The 21,059-nt window shown below is 44.7% G+C and overlaps 1 protein-coding gene across 2 annotated transcripts in view; it reads left to right on the top strand.

The window, feature by feature from the left end:
• Positions 1–21,059, top strand: part of Dock1 (dedicator of cytokinesis 1) — a 502,179-nt gene that overhangs the window by 100,028 nt on the left and 381,092 nt on the right. For both annotated transcript variants that reach the window (XM_021168435.3, XM_085841214.1), the window contains exons 17-22: positions 112–215; positions 936–1,119; positions 5,946–6,043; positions 10,688–10,777; positions 11,086–11,186; positions 17,519–17,653. In XM_021168435.3, the coding sequence (XP_021024094.1) occupies positions 112–215; positions 936–1,119; positions 5,946–6,043; positions 10,688–10,777; positions 11,086–11,186; positions 17,519–17,653 (712 nt within the window). The remainder of the gene's footprint in view (positions 1–111; positions 216–935; positions 1,120–5,945; positions 6,044–10,687; positions 10,778–11,085; positions 11,187–17,518; positions 17,654–21,059) is intronic.

Genomic DNA, 21,059 nt, shown 5'->3' with positions numbered 1-21,059 from the left:
ATTGGCCTCTCCTGTGTACCTTGGCGATTGTCTACCAGGTGTCTTTGTAGCATGTGCTAATGTCACTTTGTCCTGACTGTAGTTGAGGGTAATGATTGGTTTTCTTTGCAGCCAAGGATAAGTCTGAGAAGATCTTCGCACTGGCCTTTGTGAAGCTGATGAGATACGATGGGACCACCCTGAGAGACGGGGAGCATGACCTTATTGTCTACAAGGTGCGCACATCTGTCCCAGGGGACCCTGGGCGCCCTGATTGGATCAGGCCCTAGTGAAGCCCTCACCTGAGCTGAACTGTTAGCTTTTCATGGTTGTGACAAATACCTGAGCAAAACAATACAGGGAGTCAGGGTGTGTCAGCGCTTTCGGTCCTGGTCCTTCCTGGTGGGGAGGGTGTGATGAGCAGCTTATATCCAGGTGGCCAGGAAACAGAGAATACTGTGGGAGGAGACTTTGTTTTAGCCCATCAGGGTCCCCAGTCTTCATGTGTACCTAGTTTCAGGAGGTAACTTTCCCCTCATAGTTAATTCTCTGTTGTGAACACACTCAGAGGTATGCTTTACCCAACTCTCAGAACTTCTCACTTCAGTCAAGCCTGCGATCAAGATGAACATCTCAGTTGACATTTCTCACCGGAGGACAGAGCTGCTCTGTAGCATGGAGCTACATTTAATTATGTAAATGAGCAGTTATGATTGACCAGCCCTTTTGCTGTTCCTAACGAGAGACGATGACAGGCAATAACACATTCTGTGCTGTATACGAAGGCTGAGGATGGGAGTTAATCCACAGGACGAGGGAAGATCGTTAAAGTGCACTGTAGAACACAGTGTGGAAGGGGGCGTGGGGTTGAAGGAAGTCATGATAATAAAGCATGCAGAACCTGGAGTGTGGCCTCCATGAATGTTGTGTGATACAAGGTGCAATCAAACCCACAGGCTGAAGCCAAAAAGCTCGAAGATGCAGCCACATACTTGAGCCTCCCTAGTACCAAGGGGGAGTTGGAAGAAAAGGGCCACTCAGCCACAGGCAAAGGAATGCAGAGTCTTGGGAGTTGTACCATCAGCAAAGACTCTTTCCAGATCTCCACTCTGGTGTGTTCCACGAAACTGACCCAGAACGGTGAGTTCTAGAATTCCTCCCTCTGAAACACATCCCTTTTGGCTGCGTGTTGAGTGGAGGAGTTTCCTGTGGGTGCGTGGACGTCATCCACTGTGTCCTTTGATAAGGACCTACATAGATGTCGATGAGCTTGGGAAGAGGAAGTGGCATCCGTCAGAGTTTAAAACTCACACTTCTATTTTGGGCTGAGGACTAACTTAGCTGGGAGAGTAGACAATGGAAGGACTTAATTTTATTTTTAAATGTGTTTATTTGCGGTGTATGTGGGGGCAGTCAGAGGACACACTGGCTTCTTTCCTTTCTCTGTGTGAACAGTGAGGATTGAACTCAGTTCATCAAGCTTGTTAGCGAGCACCGTAACCACTCTTCCATCTTGTCAGCCTTCCTCTTGGAGAAGTTTTCCAGCCAAAAGAAGGAAACAAGGCATCAGGGGGAATATACGAGGTTTGAAAACAGATCAGAGAAATGGAGTTGAACCTTCATTCTAACTTAACCCTGGAAATGACCTTGAGTAACGACGTTTTAAACCCAGCTCTACCCACTGATACACATGTGACTAATGCCTGCTTCCAGAGCTTTCTGGCTAGTGTATACACTGTCAGATGTGAGGTACTCCCTTCTCTGTGTCTTCCTCTGTCTTGATTCTCCTTGAGATAATTCCCAGTTATCTTTCTTTGGAGAAGTTGATTGGCCTGACATGTTTAGGCTCCCTGCTTACAGTGTGAGATAAGACCTCCTTCTGGTTCTAGTCCACTAAGCTCAGCCTAATGTGGCAGGTCACTCATCAGCTGATGCCTCGGCCTTGGGCTGACTGAGTTCATTTCCCACTGCTTGCAGCCTCCTCAGAGTCATGGCAGTCCGGTGGAGTTACTTCTTATTCAGAGCACAGCAGTGCCGTTGCCGTGACTCTGTCTGGAGGAGGCAGAGGCTCTCTGCACAAATCCTTCATTTAAAAGCCGCATCCTCCTAATGTGGCCGTATCACAGCTGTGCAGAGACTTTATGCTCTCTTGAAATGGAGCTTGAAAATCCAATTTTTTTCCCTCTTAACTGCCTGATAGGAGTTGTGATTATTAATGTCCGTCATTATCAGGAATCACATCTCGGTGTTGCCTGTCAGTCATGGCTGGAGTTTGAGATTTGCCGAGGAGCAGGCATCGTTTGGGCTTGCACTGGATTGCCCTAGCATGGAAGAAACCTGTCCTTTGGAAGATGGGACTCTGGAAGGCAGAAATGCTGCTGTCCTGAGGGCTGAGGCGTGCCAGTCAGATGCCTTTCAAACTTTCTCCACCTGCTGCTTCCATCTCTCTTTACATTTTACATCTCTCTTCATTCTCAGCTTTGCCCAGTGAGGCTTTCCCACCCTTGGCCTCCCTAGTAAAATATTAGTGAGAGGCTGTAAGTCATCCAGACACATCTGGGTTGTTTGAGTCTATGTGAACACTGATACTTGGAGACCATTTGGACACTTCCTGGTTGCCAAGTCACCCTGGGTTTGAATCATTTCTGAAGGGTTCTTACTTTCTGCCTGTGGTAATCTCTACCAGCAAATGACCTCCCTATCCCCCACTTCCCAGAAGGACTGGATTTGTGTAAGTGGGGGGGTGGGGTGGGAGGATTGTGCAGGAGTTTGGTTCTCAGGGACATGAGTCAGCTGTGTGGGCTCCAGCTAGTGACTGGGCTGTGCAAAGAATGTCCCAGTACTAGGAATGAGGTTCTCAGCATGTACCCACACTGGGGTACATGAACTAATGTTTGTGCCTTATTCAATGCAGGCTAAGGGTGGTATCCCCACCTGGGTCATTGACCCCAAGTGTGTCTGCTTTAGTGTTTCAGCAGGTGCTGAGGTCTGCTCTGTGTCACTTCTCACTTTGGAGGTAGCCACTGTCTTATATGTGGGTCAGTGTTCCAGATGCATCGCTAGTTGTCTGAAATTTGATCATGATTTCCTATCAAAAAAAATTTCATCCGCAGTATCGCTTTAAAACATGCGGGGGAGGGGGAGGGGGGAACCTCCCAGGGTGGTGTGTGGATTCCTTTCTTACCTTACAGCTCCTTGAATCTCACCATCTGCAGGGTGATTCCTTCCCTGGTACCCAGTGAGAGAGCCCTGGTCTCTGCAGCAGCTGTTGCCAAGCAACAAGGAAATTCCAAAGTGATGCTGCTCACTGAACAGAGGGAAGCATCTGGCTTTCATTTCATGCAAGCATTGATACCCCTTTTTGGGATTGTGCCATGCCAGGAGTGTATAAGACGGGGGTGCCCTAGTTGGCGCCTGAGTGTGGAGTCCCAAATTCTCCTCTGAGGGATTCATTTTCCTGAAACCATAATTTGTTCTCTCAGAGTTCCATTACTTAGGGAAAAAAAAAGCAGGGGCTGAATTATTCATCAAGGTTTGTATTAAAGATCTCTGTCCTCAGCGCTGTGTGGGCTGCCATAGGGGATAGGAAAAGAACTGTAAGATGTGATCCCTCGTCTCCATTAGCTTACTGTATAATGAGAGGGAAAGGAGTCAGGAAACAAAGGATACTTATGAATCCAGCTGTGTCGAGTCCCTGGGACTGGAGGCTTTCCTGCCTGGGTAGCTCTGTGGGGGAGGGCAAACTTTTTCCTTCAGCACTGCCCAATGGGGTGATTTGTGAATTTTCTCCCTTGAACTTTTTCCTCAAATTTGCAATACAGAGTCCAGATGGGCAGTACAAATGTTATAATCCAAGTTTTTATTGGGTGGGATGGAGTTTGGTTGCTGAGGCAGGAGAATTTACAAGTTCAAATACAGTCTGGGTTCTGCAGTGAGCTCCAGGCTAGTCTGACCCATCTAATGATCCCTGACTTCCCCTCCACCCAAAAAAGGGGGGAAAAACCCCCCAAAACCAAAAAGCAAAACAAAACAAAAAACCCCAAACAACCACAACCCCCCAAAAAAGGAAAAGAAAACCCCAAATGAACAATAACAAAATAACACCCTCCCAAGAATAAGTAAATAACTAAAAATGGAAAGTTAAAGTATAGAGACCAGACTCAACCCAGTCACATGGTACGTGATACCAACTTGGAATGATTGGGGCTTAGATGATGCATTGGTCTCCATTAAAGAGACACTGATCACTCATGAGATGGAGATACCCTCAACCCTTGGATCAGAAGGGTCAGGTCAAGATGGACCCTTTCCTGTTCCTTTACTTTCAGTTAGAATCACAACATGTCAACTTCCACCCCAAATTTCTAGCTCCTTTCCTATCTGAAGGCCGGCTGCTGGTTGCGTTTTATGTTGGCTGTTGTGATAAGCTTGCCTACATGTTTTATTGTTGGATTCTTTTAGCTGCCCTGCAAATTATGCAGCACCGCACCCACTGTTCAGCCAAGGAGACAAGGGAAACTCCCTGCCCAGTGTTCTGTAGTTACTGTGTGACTCAGCTGGCTTTACATAATCCACACTGTATGTGGGTGCTGAGTGCCGCCCCCCTCCGGTTTACTCTTCTAGTTACCAGTGATGCCCGAGGTGATAAGAAACACATGAGAATCTGTATGGGCTGTAGGTGGCTTTTGTGTGGTCTGATTCTGAAATTAGAATGCATGTCTGTTTATCGAGTTCTTACCTAGATCCAAAATTTTATGCTGGCTTTCAGTGTTAACGGGAGCCTTAGCTTTATTTATTTGTCAATTTGTTTATTTTGGTGCTCGTAGTTTCTTCTGTAGCCGATGCTCCCGCTAACCCATAAGCTGTAGGTGAGATACAGTTTGCCAGTTGCAGTCTTGCAAGTAATGGCATAGAAGCACAGAAATATAATTGTAAGGGAGAAAGTATGGGCACGTGGGCTTTCCTAGACAGGGCTGGGATTCTGTCTTCCTACCTTAAAGAACATCTTAATGTCTTAAGCGGAATCCTTCAAGCTTTAAAAGGAAAAAAGTAAAACCATCCAAAACCCCTCGAGGCCTGGGAAGATGTCTCTGTCTGTAGACTGTCTGCTCTGCAAGCGCGAGGATATGAGTGTGGGTCTTTAGCAGCCACATAAAAGCAAGCAGCAGTGTCGGGTTTCTGTAACCCTAGCACTTGGGAGTGGGTGGGTACAAACAGGTGCATTCCTGGAGCCCAGTGCCCAGCCCATTGAATTGAGTCAAACTCCAGATTCAGTGGGGGGACATTGCCTTACAATGGTAGTAGAGGAATAAATACTCAAGGCTGGACATCTACCCATACACTTGTGCGTGCACCTGCACACATACACACACACACTACAGATATGTCCCTTTTCTTTGGATCTTTGGAAACTAGTATATTCAATCCTGGACTTTTCTGCTAAGATCCATAAACAGCTCAGAGGGCAGCAACAGCTGCTTAAAAAGGGTTCTCAATTTTTCACAGTCTTTGTGGTTACATAGGTTATCCAGTTTGTAGTTTCAGGACTTCAATTTGTTTTATATTATTTAAAAAATAGACATTTGTTCTTGAGCATGACGAGCCATTTGGGGGATAAGGGCTTGGCAGCTCTTTCTGTGTGGGTAGCATTAGTAAGTGTTCCAGGGGTTAGCAGCTGTCTCTCCAATAGGTGGGAATCATCCTCTGCCCCGTTTGGTTCCTAAATGCATGTTGAAAGCTCCTTCATGGAAATCATTTCATGGTAAATGTGGCTGGAAATAGTGAATTCAACTATATCACTATTATGTATGTTAGCACTCAGTAACGAAGTATTTAGCAAGTGAACCTTTTGAAATGGGGCTGAGTTTTCTTCTGAGACGTATTTGCAGAGAACCTCACATACTCTGTGAATTCCAGGCAAAGCCCTTGTTGTTAAGGGAGAGCTGACTCTGCTGTTCTGTTTGCAGTGGACCTCCTGGGGCTGTTGAAGTGGAGATCGAACACCAACCTTCTGCAGCAGAACTTGAGGCAGTTGATGAAGGTGGACGGTGGTGAAGTGGTGAAGGTAACGAGGGCTGCGGAGGGAGGCTTAGTCTTGTGTTTTGTGCCTGTTATTATGTACTGACTGGGGAAGTGCCAGATTCTGGTTATAATTGCTTAACAATGACTTAGGTATGTGCTCAGTGCTGCTGAACTCTCTTTGGAAGGGCTAAGCTGCTTAACTTGGAAGTGTGAACTTTGAACCCATCTGCTCTGGGTGCTCAATGAGTCTTCAATGCTGTGTTGACAATGCTCAGTGGCCTCCTTCAGCTATGTCAGTCACTGCCTTTTTCTCTAGGTTCTTGGTGTTTGCTGAGACACAGTGGTCTGTTTCTCATCCATGGGGATGTCCTGTTTGTACTGGCTTGTTTCATTCTTACTATGGTCATTGTCACCATCCTTGCTACTGACTCATGATTCTTCATGTGACTCAGAAGTGACCAGGATAGCTCTGGGTCCGGTAGACTATTATAAGCACCAAGGGCTGGACCTGGTCATTTCCTACCTGTGTGAGTGAGCTCATGTCCTGGCCTCACATTTGGACTCTGGACAAACATTAGGTACTAATTAGTGTTGTTTGCTTTTGCATGTATTTGTTTTTAATGTTTTCATTATTTGAGAATTTCATACATTTTGACTGTGTTCACCCCTCCTCCTCTCCTCCCCTTCCCCTCCTCCCCTCAATTCCTCTCAGGTTTACCCCACACCTCATACTCTCCTCTCCAACTAAATGTCCTTTTTGAAAAAAACGTAAGAACCCGTAGATTCCAACTTGTGAAGCCCACAGATTACCACTCACCAAAGCATCATGAGCTAAAACCTTCAGGAAAGCGGAGGCTCCCTTAGGAGCTCTTAACAGTCCCTCGTGCCTCACAGAGTGGGCGGGGCTCATCTGGTCTGATCTTATACAGGCTTTGTGCAGATAACCACAGCTGCTGTTTATTCCTGAGAGCAGCTAGCTGTCCCATCCTGAAGATGCTTTCACTCTGAATCTTTTTGATCTCTGGCTCTTAACATCTTTTTAGCCCCTTCTTCCCAGTGGTCCCTGAGCCTTGGTGAGGGGGTATGATAGAGTTGTATGATTCGTGGCTGAGCACCCCGCAGATACTCTCTGTGCTGTGTAGGTATGGTGCCTTGTTCAGACCCTTGCCACCCAGTGTCCTGACCTGGGAGCCTTCAGTCAGAGCAGTGATCTGAACTCCTGTAAGCATCAGGTTCTGTCCCTATGTTCTCTAATCGCCTGTGCTTCTAATGTACTGCCTCCTCCACCCCCTCCCCTGCTCCTTCTCCCATGTTCCATTAAAGGGGCTTGAATGACATTCCCTTGCACAAATGGAAATGTCATCATGGTAGGGTGATCCATCTGGGCTAGGGGACACTTTGCTGGCCAGTGGCCTATGATGCTTCATAGATCATTTCTCTACTGCTTAGTTGGTGCATTGCCTCTTCAGTTCCTCACCCTCTGTGAGAGGAGCATGCAGTAAGGGACTGCCTTATCTCTGGAAAATTAATTACTTAAAATGGCCTTAATTAACCAGCAATGTGCTTAACTTCGGCGTGAATTAATTTGGTTGCACTACTTTCCTGCATCCGTTGTGTAACCGCTCAAACACGCTCTCGCTAATCTTAAAATTTTAATCATCTCTTCAGTCCTGCTCTTGTACCAATGGCTTGGACAACATTAATTGCTTTTTAGACTTCCTTGGGTTCTAAATCCCCAGTTTAGATGGAAACTGGGTGGATAAATGAAAGTACTTTAAAGAGATGCATTTAATGAAATATTGTCTTTCATTTTGAAGTCTCAGTGTCATGCATTCATGGTACTTCTATTGACTTGATGTCACACCAGGGGGGAAAAATCTAGAATCATCTTGTCATCTTCTCCATTCCCCATAGCTAAAGTATTATTATATCTCAATGTTCGCCTATGGAAGTTCTTTTCCTATCTTTCCTTCTGGTGGTTACTGGTTCTCCTGGATGAGCTGGGTCCACCTAACCACCTTACCTGGTTCCTTCTCCTCTGCTACTGTATTCCAGCCATGCTTGTTCCTGGAGAGATGAACTGAGTTCTCTAAGCCATACAGTAGGACTCAAGCCGTGTGGTTTTATAGGGCTCTTCTTTATTTAGAGACATTGAGAGATGGTGGGGTATCTTCCATTTATTCCATGACTTCCTTATGTGTTTTCGTAGCTGGTAGAGGATGGACAGCAGTGCCTGATGGATTGAGAAAGGAATTTGTACATGTAGTGGGAGAAATCGATTCACATGAAGATGGAGAATGGCAATGGCTGCCTGATTCTTCACTTGGTAGCTCAGAGATTAAGGGGAGGGGTGTCTGAGCAGCAGACCTTTGGCTATATGTAGTAACCCCTTCTGCATGCTTGTCTCTGACCAACAGGTACTGTGTCCAGAGAGGAAGGCTCTTCTCTGTCCAGTTCCGACTCTGGGCTGCCGACCGACCTTGTCATCTTTTTTAATGCCATTGGTAGGCCTATGGCAGGGAGTTTGCAGGAGCTGTGATGAGCTGGCTACTCAGAGAGCCTGCTGGCAGGGATACTAGGCTGTTAGCAGATGGCATGAAGTTTTGACCTTTGCAGTGATTTACAATCTGAAAACTATGGGGAATGTAACAAGGTTGTACAAACCCAAACCATCAGAGTTGATAAAGATCTTGTCATGTCCAGGCTCGAGTTCTTGATGGAAACAGTAGTTTATCTCTTGCTAGTTGTCCCATTTTCTCTGTGTAGTAGAGGCTGGGTAGCACAGTATGGATTTCTGTCTCTCCGAGCCCCAGCTCTCCTGCTAGTTTTTCTGGTTTTAAAGCATAAAGCACAGGTGGGTAGTTGGAGCTGGCACTAGTTTGGGAAGAGGTTCTTGTGACTTGTGTCCTCACTCTTCAAAAGGCATATAAGATGCTTTGTATTGTCTAGGAGGGCCTTTGGGTGCTCTGTGAAGGCTGAACTTCTCAAAATCTGGACCCAATATCTGATGCAGCCGTCCCTGTGCTATTCTGCCTGTGACTACTTCACCCACTTACTCTTTAAAAACAGTTTTCCCTCCTGTTTTTGAGATGTAACTTCTTATATATCATAAAAATTCTCCTTTTACTCTGTTCAGTTCAATAGCTTTAATATATTTATAGAATTGTGGCACAATCCTCAGTATGATCTAAGAACAGTTTCTCTACCCACAATAGAAGTTCAAGCCTGCCAGTAGTTACTTCCCTGAGCCTCTGGCACTACGGTCTAGTTTCTTTCCCTGTATTTGCCTCTTGTGGACATTTGCTATAAAGGAATTGTGCAGTGTAGCTTCTGAGTCCTTAATGGACAGAGTGTCTATGCTGTTAATTCCCTAGGACTGTCCTGTCTCCACGTGGCTGAGTGATGGTCCTGTGGGAGGATAGATAGGGATAGACAGAGAGCATTCACTATGCTCACCCATCCGTCAGTGGATGGGCATTTGTTTCGTTCCACCCCCCCCTTTTTTTTTTCAATGATAAACACTGTTGCTTTATGTCTTTTTGGCAGGCTTTGTGTGAGCATTATGCTTTTCTTTGGGATGTTAGGAATGCTACCATTGAGTTAGAGCGTTAATATAGATTTAAGTTTTTGAGGAATTGTCAAGTTGTTCTCCAGAGCCTCTGTACTATTTTGCATTTCTCCCAGCAGTGAGTGCACAAAGGCCCCCATTTTTCTGCACCCTCTCCCACGCTGGACTGTCGTCTACCTTTACAGTGGGTGGGGTGTGGGCATCTGTGTGGTTTCAGCTGTGTGTCCCTCCTGACTAATGCTGAGGCGTTTTTACTTTGTTCTTTCATGGGCAGTATTATATCATATGCTGTCCCTCTCATTATTGGCCATCCCTCCCACCGGGGATCTCACTAGTTCAGTAAAATCTAATCCAGTTCATCTTACGCCTCCTTTAGAGTGTGGAACTTGGGTGAGGGATCTTTGACGTCTAATTTGTTTCGTAGTTAAGTGAGTGACGCTTTGCTTTCCTGTATGGTGATTTCTGTCGTTGCGTTTCAGTAGACTGGAGCAGCACTGCACCAGTTACTGGAGTTGCATACGCCTTTCCAGCACCCGGCTCTGTTCCTCAGCTGCACGCATATGCTGTCTCGCATTCTCTTCTTTCTGGCTCAGCTGGTAGAAGGTCTTTTCCTTTCTCAGTGGACACGGTGCTCCGTGACTTCTGTACATTACTCGTGGCCTCTGACGCTTGGTTCGTAAGAATGAGTCTGATGTGTCCTTATGAAAATGTGGAAGAGACTTTAGAAGGGTCTCTGAGTGGAGTGGGTGACATAGGGCATCTCCCAGCTCCAGCCTTCTTCTGGTTGGCCCAGGGTGACCTCCTTTTGTGTGGAAATCAGTCATGTGGAATTTTGCTTCAATCACCTGTTACCTGAATAAAATCTTGGAAATTACTAGTTTAATTACTTAATTCATACATTTATTGAGACAGGGTCTCACTCGGTAGTTCAGCTGGGCCCAGGACTTCCTTTATAGTGCAGACAGTTGTCCTGCCCAAGCCTCCCCAGTGTTGGGATTACAGGTGCATACCATGATTCCTTGACTGGGGAAAGGTGGGTAACGTGAGTGTTGCCAGAGACCATGTCTCTGGGGGAGGTGGGATGCAGGGACAGTTCAGTGACCTCTTGTGTCTTTGCAGTTCCTTCAGGACACCTTGGATGCCCTCTTCAACATCATGATGGAGAACTCTGAGAGTGAGACGTTTGATACCTTGGTGTTTGATGCTCTGGTAAGGGGCCTCCCTTTCATCCTCTCAGAGGGTGAGGTGTTCTTTCATGCTGCAGCCTTTGAAGGGGGAAGGGACCCATCCCAGTCACCTTGAAAGAGAGTCAATCAAAAAGGAAGCCCGGAGGAGTGCAAATATACTTTGAATGTGAAACTATAGTTATGTTAATACCCTCTCTAAGGTAGACAGATATAAATCTGGGAGTGGCCTCTGCCTGGACTTTTTCCAGCTCATTTCCTGATATCACAGAGGATAATTCCAAAGTGGTTTTCCTCATCCCACTCATGAGAATGTTTTGGTTATGTTCATAGGTCTTTATCATTGGACTAATCGCGGATAGGAAATTTCAGCATTTTAATCCTGTTTTGGAGACTTACATTAAGAAACACTTCAGTGCGACATTAGCCTACACGTGAGTTCTCTTGTGTTATTTCAAACCACTGCTTTATTCTCTGATGTTTGCAATCATTTTCCACCGTGACTTTGGCCTATGACCATATGTTTCTCCACTCAAAACTCTGGCTTTACTGGCATACTTTGTATTATTATTGTTTCCTTCTTAACAGACCTGGAAATCTTGTTGAAAGAGATGCATGATAAATTAGCCTTACATTTTGGAATAAATCCACGTTCTCCTTCACACCTTCCATTTATCTTTGAAAATTTCTGCTTATGTTCGATGAAGCTGATGTATGGATGCTGCTCCCTGTCACATCCCAGCCCCCAATAAGCAACTGATGAATGAATAAATGGATGTGTTTCTGTTTTGAGGTTATTGGGTTTTTTTTCAGTGAACATAAAATGCAGTTTTGTATTCTCTAGCTAGCCTCCTTTCTCCTTAAAGTATGTCTTCCCTTTTCTTAAACAAATTGTAGCTATTAAGCTACTTAGATTTTTTTTTTCTTCTGTTCATCTAGGACCCTTGTTTCTAGCCCTCTCTGAGGATACAGGGAACTTATGGGGCTTGGGCCATCAAGACAGGTTATCTCCTGTTTGGTAACACAATTCTGAATGAAGGGTTCGCAGACTTAAGTGACAGCTCTGTCCTTTATGAATTGTGTGATCTTAGGCAATTTGCTTATGATCTCTGGCCTTCAGCCTTTTTGCCTATTAAAAAAAAAGAAGACAATTGTAGACTTGTTTGAGAATTCTAATGAATTATTAGAGCTCAGAATAAACCCTGATGCATAGAGAGCACTAAGCACTAAGCACTAAGCAGTTGTTGGGGTTTGTTTGCTCTGTTCAACTTACTCTCTTATGTTGGGATTTAATGACATGTATTCAAATTTTGTATTGTAATTGCATTGAAAACTTAAAAAGAAAAAAAGTCATGCTATTTCTTTAAGAACACCATACTTAGAAGTTAGAGTCTGTAAAATGGATCCAGGGCCCCATCTGTGGTTCTTAGGAGACTTTGTGAAAGCCTGTTTTCTCTGACTGTGTAGCTATGAACTCAAGGTCCAGGGATGGCAGCCTATGAAGCCAGTGGGTGGCACAATCCTGTGTTGGGCTGCAGATCCCTTCTTGCCCTGTCCTGCATGCTTATGACAGGTGATGGGTAGAGTCACTAGCAGGGGTAGGAGCTGCAGAAGCTACTTAAGCTTGCAGAACAAGCTGCCTTTTATTAGTCTTCTGTTACTGTTTATTCTGAGCCCTCTGTTGGCTTGGGGGAGATGCCCTGTAGGTTTGAATATTGGACATTTTCTTATAGACTCTGGGAAAGGAACAAATTGGGGTGCCTTCTTGCCTTATTGACTAAGCAATGGCTATTCAGGGATTGTAGATGTGGCCAGATGTCTAAGCATGTAGCAGAGTCTCCATATGTAGCTGATTTCAAATTTTTCCTTTAAGCAGGGCTAATCATCTGTTTTGAGAGTAGCTTTCATACTTTAACTCAGGAAACGATAGCACTGCTGAGTTCTAGCTGTAGTATCCACTGCCTGGTGTGTGCCTTGCTCACTGGTGGAAAAATAAGATAGAAGAGTTGGAATCCCTGGAGTATAGCTCAGTAGAGTGAGTACTTACGTAGTGTGCCTGAAGCTCTTAGTTTTAGTTCTAGCATCTTAGGGCCTGGGTGTGATGAGTTACTCTCTGTGGGAGGAGTCAGGAGGATCAGAAATTCAAACTTACAGGCTACGTTAGTATGAGGATAGCCTGAATTATAGGAGACCCCACTTAAAAAAAGTGGTGTGTGTGTGTGTGTGTGTGTGTGTGTGTGTGTGTGTCTGTATTTAGGTTTGGAGAAATTAATCAATAGGAGAGTTTAAAGCCTCATTTTGTCTTTAAGCTTAGATGAAACAGAGGCAAGAATCAGTATCCTCCTGTTCTGTCTGTGCTGTTTGTTGAAAAGACTTGGGTTTTGGAAATAGATATCTGTACCACATTCTGATAAACTGTCAATCTGTTGTTTTCTACATCAACTACAAGAGTTAGTAAAATAAGAGTCTACATGTTTGTAAATTATGAAAAATAGGAACTCACATATTTGACATTACACTTAAGAAGGTAAAAATTCTTTTCCTATGAGTTAAAAAAAAACCATTTAAATTATTTGTCCTTATGTCTGGATGGGTGTGGGTATATGCATATGAGTGCACATGCTTGTGGAGTCCAGAAGAGGATACCAGTTCTCCTGGAGCTGGAGTGACAGGCAGTTGTAAGCTGCCCTAACTGGGTGCTGGGAATCAAACTTGGTTTCTCTGGAAGAACAGGATGTGATCCTAACCACCAAGCCATCTCTCTGGCCTCTAAAACAGTGAAATTTTGATTCTATGGAAACTTTGGTTCCTAAGCGATGCATCTGAGAATTCAAACTTTGAAACACCAAAGGAGTAAGCTTTGTGATTTGTAGCACCCAGTGAATGCTGCCCCTGCATATGTATCTCTTTCCATTCCGGGTGCTCATCATGTTCTGTGGGTCAGTTGACCCACAGCACTATCCATGAAGAACCTCCATCCATCCTGCTCCGTGAAGACCTCAGCAGGTCTCATTATGTATCCCCATCCCGGGACTCATTGTGTAGATCAAGATGGCCTCGAAGTCACAGAGGTTCGCCTGCTTCTGCCCCTCTAGTGCTGGGATTGAAGGTGAATTCTGTCTTCTGCCTTTCAAAGCCTGTGTGAATAGAGAGAAAGCTCCCAGCAGTGGGCGTTCCTTTCAGCATCTTAGCTTCAGCACAGCTCCCTGCATTGGCAGTTCATGGAGGCTGGGACACCATGGCTGTGACCAGAATTGATCCCATTGAAAAGAGAAGGAGGTGCTCCTATGAGGACTGCTTTTCATGTAACCTTCATGCCATGGCTCCTTTCTGTCTCATGCACTAGATCTCATGTGGCTGTGGTCCGCTTCCCATCAGTATAACTGAGGCTCCATTTGCTCTGCCCCATTTTGACTTCCACCAGATGTTTTGATCTTTATGCAGCCATGCAATGGCCATGCAGATTTATTTTCTGGGTTTGGGCCATTCTCTTTGTAGATCATACTTATTATTCCAATCCTTTCTTTGATAAATGAGTTGGAAGGATTCTCATTCACAAGTGTGTGCTATGGATTTTTTTCTTTTGTTGTTATTTTTGAGTGGTGATGTGAATAGGGGTGAAAAGATAAGCTATTGTGAATCTTGGAAAAACAACAAGAGCTGTGTAAGACAGCTTTGTAACAAGTATTCGAGGTTTCAAGGAGTGCCCTTTGCTTTGCCGCACTTCCCAATGAATGGATCACAGTGCCAGACTCCATAGCAGATGGGTCGTGCAGGCCAACTTTCAGAACACACAGTTTACATGATCATACAGGCTGGCCCCCACAATGGCTCAGACTTCCTTTCTGGAGTGCTTTAACCTGTTCAGAGTCAGAAAGACCTTATTTATTTGGTCACTTACAATCTTATTTTTTTATCTAATTAACCTTGTATTTAGGAGTCTGGAGGATGTTTCAGGGACGAAAGGCACCACCGGCTGTGCTTTCAGAGGATCGGTTTCAATATGTAGCACCCACATGGCAGTGCTTGACAGTCTGCAAAGTCCTCCGACTGATGTCAGAGGTCCTCTTTCTTCTCTTTCCCCATCTTGTTTTTTGAGGCAGGACCTCTCACTGAACCCGGAGGTCACTGACCTGCTTATTAGTTAATATTTATAAACTTGGATCAGAAAAGAAATCACTGAATCTTCCTCCTCTGTTCCTGCCTTGCCAGTGCTGGGATTGTGACCATACGCTACTTCCGTGCCTGGGTTTCGTAGTGGGTCCTGGGGACTGACCTTAGTCCTCATTCATGTGTGATAAGCATTTACCCTGACCCACTGACCCCTCACCCTAAACCATGCACCATGGTATTTTGGCTTGTTTAAAATCCAGAAGTGGGCCTGGAGAAATGTCGCTCTCAGAGAAGCAGCCATATTCCCACTTCTGTATCAGCTCTGTTCTGTGTTCTCTCAAACACCGTGTACTCTTGTGCACCTGGCCTTTTTCCTTCAGCATGATACTTTTGAGATTTGTCCATATTGCTCTATATGTCATTGTTTGAACTGGGTCTTTTTTTTTTTTTAAATCTCTCAGTCATAATTGACTCCCATGATTTGTTCAGTCATTATTGATAGATGGGCTGGGGCAGGGGGAGGGGGGTTGCTAAATTCCTGGTATTCTGCATAAGGCTGAGAATTCTTGTGTTTTATAGACATCATTCATTTCTCTCGGGTAAATGCTCAGGACTAAATCTGCCGAGCAGAGAGACACACATGTAGTTGATGAAATTATTGTATTGCTTTGGATTTCCACCAGCAACTCACCAACATCTTTTTGTGTAGATGGGGAGGGTGTGGCCATGAATGTAGCTCCATAGGCACAGAAGCCCTGGGTTTGATCCCTAGCACAAAAAACAAGGCCTGATAGCAAAGATCTGCAATCCCAGCACTTTTGACGTGGAGGCCAGAGGATCAGAGGTCCAAGGTGATCTTCAGCTTCATAGTGAATGTCAGCCTGGGTGACATGAGACCTTGTCTCACAACTGAACTGAACTGAATGGAACCGAACCAGCAACCCCACCAATCCATGTTGTTGGTGGTAGAACCTCCTGTCTAGCCTCTCTCCCTTTGCACACTTGATAGCTGAGCAGTGTTCTGCTCGCCTTCATGATTAAATTACTTATGCAACTCGGGATGGGCATCGTGTTGCTTATACTGTTATTGCTGGAGATGAAGCTGAGGGAGATGTTGCTGAATGCATGGGTCATGGCTGCTGTATGAGAGGCCACAAAGTGGAGTTCCTGATGTCAAAGGGTTGGAATAGTTTTGCATTTAGCTGGAATCAATGAGAAAATACCCTGACAGAGATTGCTGGTTTCCTTCCAGAGAGAAGCTCTCTCATTTATCCTCTCCTCTTGTCTTTACTAGGCAAACATCTCACTTGTTATTTGCTGATATAATTGTATTATTTACTTTTTTTCTGGGTGCTGAGGATTGGATGCAGGGCCTGCCTCCTGCTGCAGGCATCTTCCTGCTGAGCGGCTTTCTCATCCCTGTCTTATTCTAATTTACATGTATTTGTTTATTAATGAACTTGATTACTTTTTAAAAATTACATTTATCAAATTTTGTTTGTTTTACCTCAACCTTTTTACGTACCCTGAAGGTCTGAATGAATCTGTTATCATTTGAACTCTCTGGTTATATGTAATGAAACAAAATAGGAAAATTTGACGCTTTTCCCTGTGCCAAGAATTTTGTAAAAAAGGTGTCTATGACTGGGTGTGGTGGCACAAGTCTTTGATCTTAGTACTCTTGAACCAGAAGCCAGTCTGTTCTATCAGTGGTTCTCAGCCATCCTAATACAGTGACCCTTTAATATAGTTCTTCATGCTGGTGTGATCCTCAACCATAAAATTATCTTGTTGCTACTTCATGACTGCCATTTTTGTTACTGTTATAAATTGTAATGTAAATATTTGATATGCAGGACATCTGATAAGTGACCCCTTACTGGGTCTAAACCCACAGGTTGAGAACCACTGAATAATAAATAGACCCAGGGCAGCCAGAACGACATCATGAGACTCTGTGTTAAAAAACAAAGTCAAACAACTCCTATCCCCCCAAGGCCCCCAAGCACGAGAAGCTGTGAATTCCAGAGTCACAGTGGACAACTGATTTGTATTTATTTCCATAGTTATGTCTGCCATGGGATGGTTCATGTGAAAAATGGTTCTGATGAATGCGTATGTGCTGTGGCTTGTGGAAACTTTTTTCATGTTAGTGATTTGTTTTATGATCCCAGTTTATAAATAGGAACATGAGAAATACAGTTATTATTTATGTTTTAAAAATTGAATGTTTTGGGGTGAATGCTATTACTAAGTAATGTAATATCTATCCTAAATATGTTATTATTTTTATTGTTTTACCCTCTTACTAGAGATCCTTAGGAAATGCATTGAAAATTGAGCACTGTTTATTTGCATTGCCATCGAACAATTTCCCATTCAATTTAAGGCCTTTGGTTGCAGCAAATTAGCTAACCTGAGCAGTTGGCTGACGGTCCTGAGTGCGGGACTCTTTCATCTCACCCCTGTAAAATTCCTGCACTGCCAGGAAGGTATTTTATCAGGTGCTTTGCCTGATTAGAAAACCTTTATGAATATGCATATTTTTGTATGTGGAAACCAGAATAAAAGTAATGATGTAAACTTCGCTCTCAGTAAATTTCCACTTGGGATTTCTGAATCCTTGATTGACATATATTCCCCTTTGGACCAGGAAGCTGACCAAGGTGTTACGGACCTACGTGGCCAGCGCAGAGAAGCCGGGAGTCAACGAGCAGCTGTACAAAGCCATAAAAGCCTTGGAGTACATCTTCAAGTTCATAGTGCGCTCACGGGTACTGTTCAACCAGTAAGTGTTCAGTGAAGGCCCTAAGAAATCCTCATCTGCTCCCCCAACCCCTGCCCCCCGCCTCCTTCTTCCTTCTTTCTCTCTCCTCGGTCCTCCTCTCTGTCCTTGACTCCTCTTCCTTCTTCTTCTTGCCCCTGTCATGACCAAGTACTCCTAGATAAAGGGCAGATGTGCGTTTGCCCATGCTGACCCTGACAGCTTCCATAGCTGTCCCTGCAGAGGTTGCGGTATCCCAGAGGCTCAGAAGTGTGCCTGTGAGCCAAACATTGTCTGCTGAAAGCGTTTGTCATGCTTCTCACGCAGCGCTGGGCATCCACCAAGGGCTTGCCAGTACTTTTCAGTATATCTTCATAGAGCAAAAAGCCCCACAAGAGCAAACGGAAACGAAATGAGCAATGAGGAGAAAATGCCGAAATCAAGTTGTACTGCCTCGCGCCGGAGCACTGCAGGGCCCTGGCCGCTTTTCTCCTTTCAGCAGAATGCTGTGTTTCTCCAGGCACTAGAGCACCCTTGGGCGCTCTGCCTAGTTCATGGCAGCTGACCACCTTTCGAGTTTATTTTGTTTTTGAAAGCAAATTGGGGTATCTATGAATAGATTATCTCAGAGAATGTCGGTTTTATAAATTGATACTTACAACCTCCATGGCTGTGCTGTAAAATGAAGTCAATTTTCGATCTCCTCAGCATCTGACACTACCAGGAGAGATGTACAGGTGGACAGTTGAGGTATAGGGTATGGAGTGAACTCTGCTTATTTTTGGACAGTGCCGTTTTTTTTTTTTTGGGGGGGGTGACTTACAGTGAACGTGTGCACTTGATAGATGTTCTAGGTTGATTGATGTTCTACTGGTAGGTTTCTACACACAGAGACAGGCTTTGCCAGTCCACCAATCACAGAGCATGCTGCTTTGCAGAGAGCAGGGCACCCAGCATGTTATCAGTGAAAACTTGGCCTAAATTTCCTTGGACCCCTATCGGCACCTATTTTCTCTAAGCTTCAGCTTCACCTGCCTGAAGTGGACATGTTCATGAATGCCAAGACGAAAGGGGAAGAAAACATAGGGAACGTCACAGCAGTGTGCTACTGATTATGGAGACCGGTCGTGGTCAGAAATGGTGTATCAACTAGGGGCTGAACAACCCTTCCTGTGCATGGGCTGAGTGTGTTTTGTTTACCCTAGGGTTCTCGTGGTTAAGCCAGTCGTCATAGAAAGACTCAAGGTTGGAGGCATGAGGTTTTGCGCTTGACTGGCATCTCAAAGGCATGCTCTTACCACTTGTGGGGATTGGCATGGTGTGTGATGCGTCTGGACTCTGTCTTTTTAGGGTGCTTAAGCTGACTGTGATTTTCTCACTGTTATGTGAGAATGAGAACAAGAACAAGGTAAACTTGCCTGGGCTCTGCTGTGTATTGTCTGGCTTTATTTCAGTCATGCCAGTTATGTGACAGAGAACTCTGTGACCCCGAGAATCTTCATTTTAATTATTTCCCCTCCATTACTGCCCTCTTCTCTCTGCATATGTCATGCGTGCCCCCCATGTAGGGGTCAGTGGACAGCTTGTAAGAGTTGGTTTTCTCCTTTCACCATGACGTTTTCAGGGATCAACCTCTGGTCATCAGCATTGGCAGAAAGCGCTCTTCCCAACCAGTTCTCTTGCCAGCCCCTGTTTTTCTCATTTCTTTAAATTCTCTCATTGCAGTAACCTAGGAAGGTGATCCAGAAAGAAAACCTATAATAGTCCGGTGATGGGGCTTTTATCATGGCTTACCTAAAAATTTTTAATCTTGTCCCATGTGTGATCCGTGTGCTGCTGAGTCAGGGATTTGACTAGTGTCTTCAGAAACCATAGTGAGGATTCTCTCATTCCTCAGAGATTCACAAGAACGGCCTGTGTATTTGGGTTGTCATAGCAAATGTTGACTCTTTTACACAGCAGCGTGGCATTAGAAATGACTGTGGTCCTTCAGTCCACTGAGGTCAATTACCTGTAGGAAATTCAGAGTTACAGGCATGAGGTCTTAGAACCCTGGTATCTCCGATTTCCTCAGTTTGATCAGTCTTATGGTGTTTAGGGAATATGTTTGGTTTCTTGTCAACATTAAAAATCCACTTAGGTGGCTTTACCAAGTGAGGGTCCCTTTACCCACCCACCATGTATAAAACTTCTAGCCTAGAGAAGATTTTTGGCTCCCCTTCCCTTGTTCCATGTTGTCCTCATGTTCTCAACATCCAGGATCTTTCTATCCTGTTATCTTTAAAGACTCTTTTTCTCATGACCTCAAAGGTGGCTCTGCCATTCCGAGCAGGATACTGATAATGCTGAACAGTGACATCAGGTTATAGTGTAGGTAGCTGTACCAGGTGCTCTTAGACAGAGCCTTCAGCTTTCTCATCTCATTGACAGAGAATGTTGTCACATGCCAGCTCTAGCTTTAAGGGAGATAGATGAGAATCAAGTTGACGCAGAGTTTATTGATACTTTTAACAAAATTAAAGTTGCTGTAGTAAGTATATATTAGACAGACAGTCTCCATTCTCACCTCATGTCGCCACCGTGGTATATATCCCTGCTGCTGGGGCCTGAACTTTCCTTGAAACCCTCACTTGTTGCTGCTCTCTGTTTGCCCATAGTACTATAGCATAGTCCCAGTAGTTTGTCTCAGTGTTCTGTTGAATCATGTGCTCCAACTAAAACCTAACGTGGGCAGGATACAGGATGTATCCCATTTAGGGGCTCAGCAATGCCCTCTTTCCTAGGCTGGGTCTTCAGCCTTCATCTCTCCCAGGTAGGTCTCAGCAAGAAGTAGCCTTACTCAAACTAACGTTCTTTGCTAGAATAGCATGCAGTTTCTAAGAGCCAAGATTGTGCAGAAAACAAATCAAGCGCCAGCTATCTCTAAGAGACAGTAGAGTCCTGCACTCCCAAGGACCTTGTCTGGAGTCATGGCCTTCCTTACTGACACATGGGCGTCATTATGACTTGATGTTTTGCTCTCCACTGTCTTTTTCCTTTTCTCTTTCCCTCTCTCTTTTTGTTCCAGTCTCCTTCCATAAATATGTAATAACTTAAGTCCTGTCTACATCACAGTTTTCATGTCCTTGTCAAACCCTTCTGCATTTGTGGGTTTTAGCTGCCTACCAGGATCTTTGAGGGATGAAAGAACATATGTGCCTTCTGGAATGTAAAGTGCACTTGTAGCCATATTGTGTGGATATGAAGGAATACCTCTTCTTTTTATCAGGGGCTGAAAACCGCGAGGTGTTTTAGTATCTTGTGGATTCCAGGGGCTGAAACCACTCATGCCCTTCCAGCCAGAGCTGCTTCTGCCAGAAGTTTCATTTCCCCGCCCATGATGTCCTATGACATGTCCTTCCATGACATTTATCTTTGATTTCAAGGGCTT

Source organism: Mus caroli, unplaced genomic scaffold, assembly GCF_978045245.1.
Source record: "Mus caroli unplaced genomic scaffold, Mus_caroli_1 scaffold_8, whole genome shotgun sequence".
NCBI lineage: Eukaryota > Metazoa > Chordata > Mammalia > Rodentia > Muridae > Mus > Mus caroli.
The sequence above is the reverse complement of the archived record's forward strand: the minus strand, read 5'-3'. Positions and strand labels throughout refer to the sequence as shown.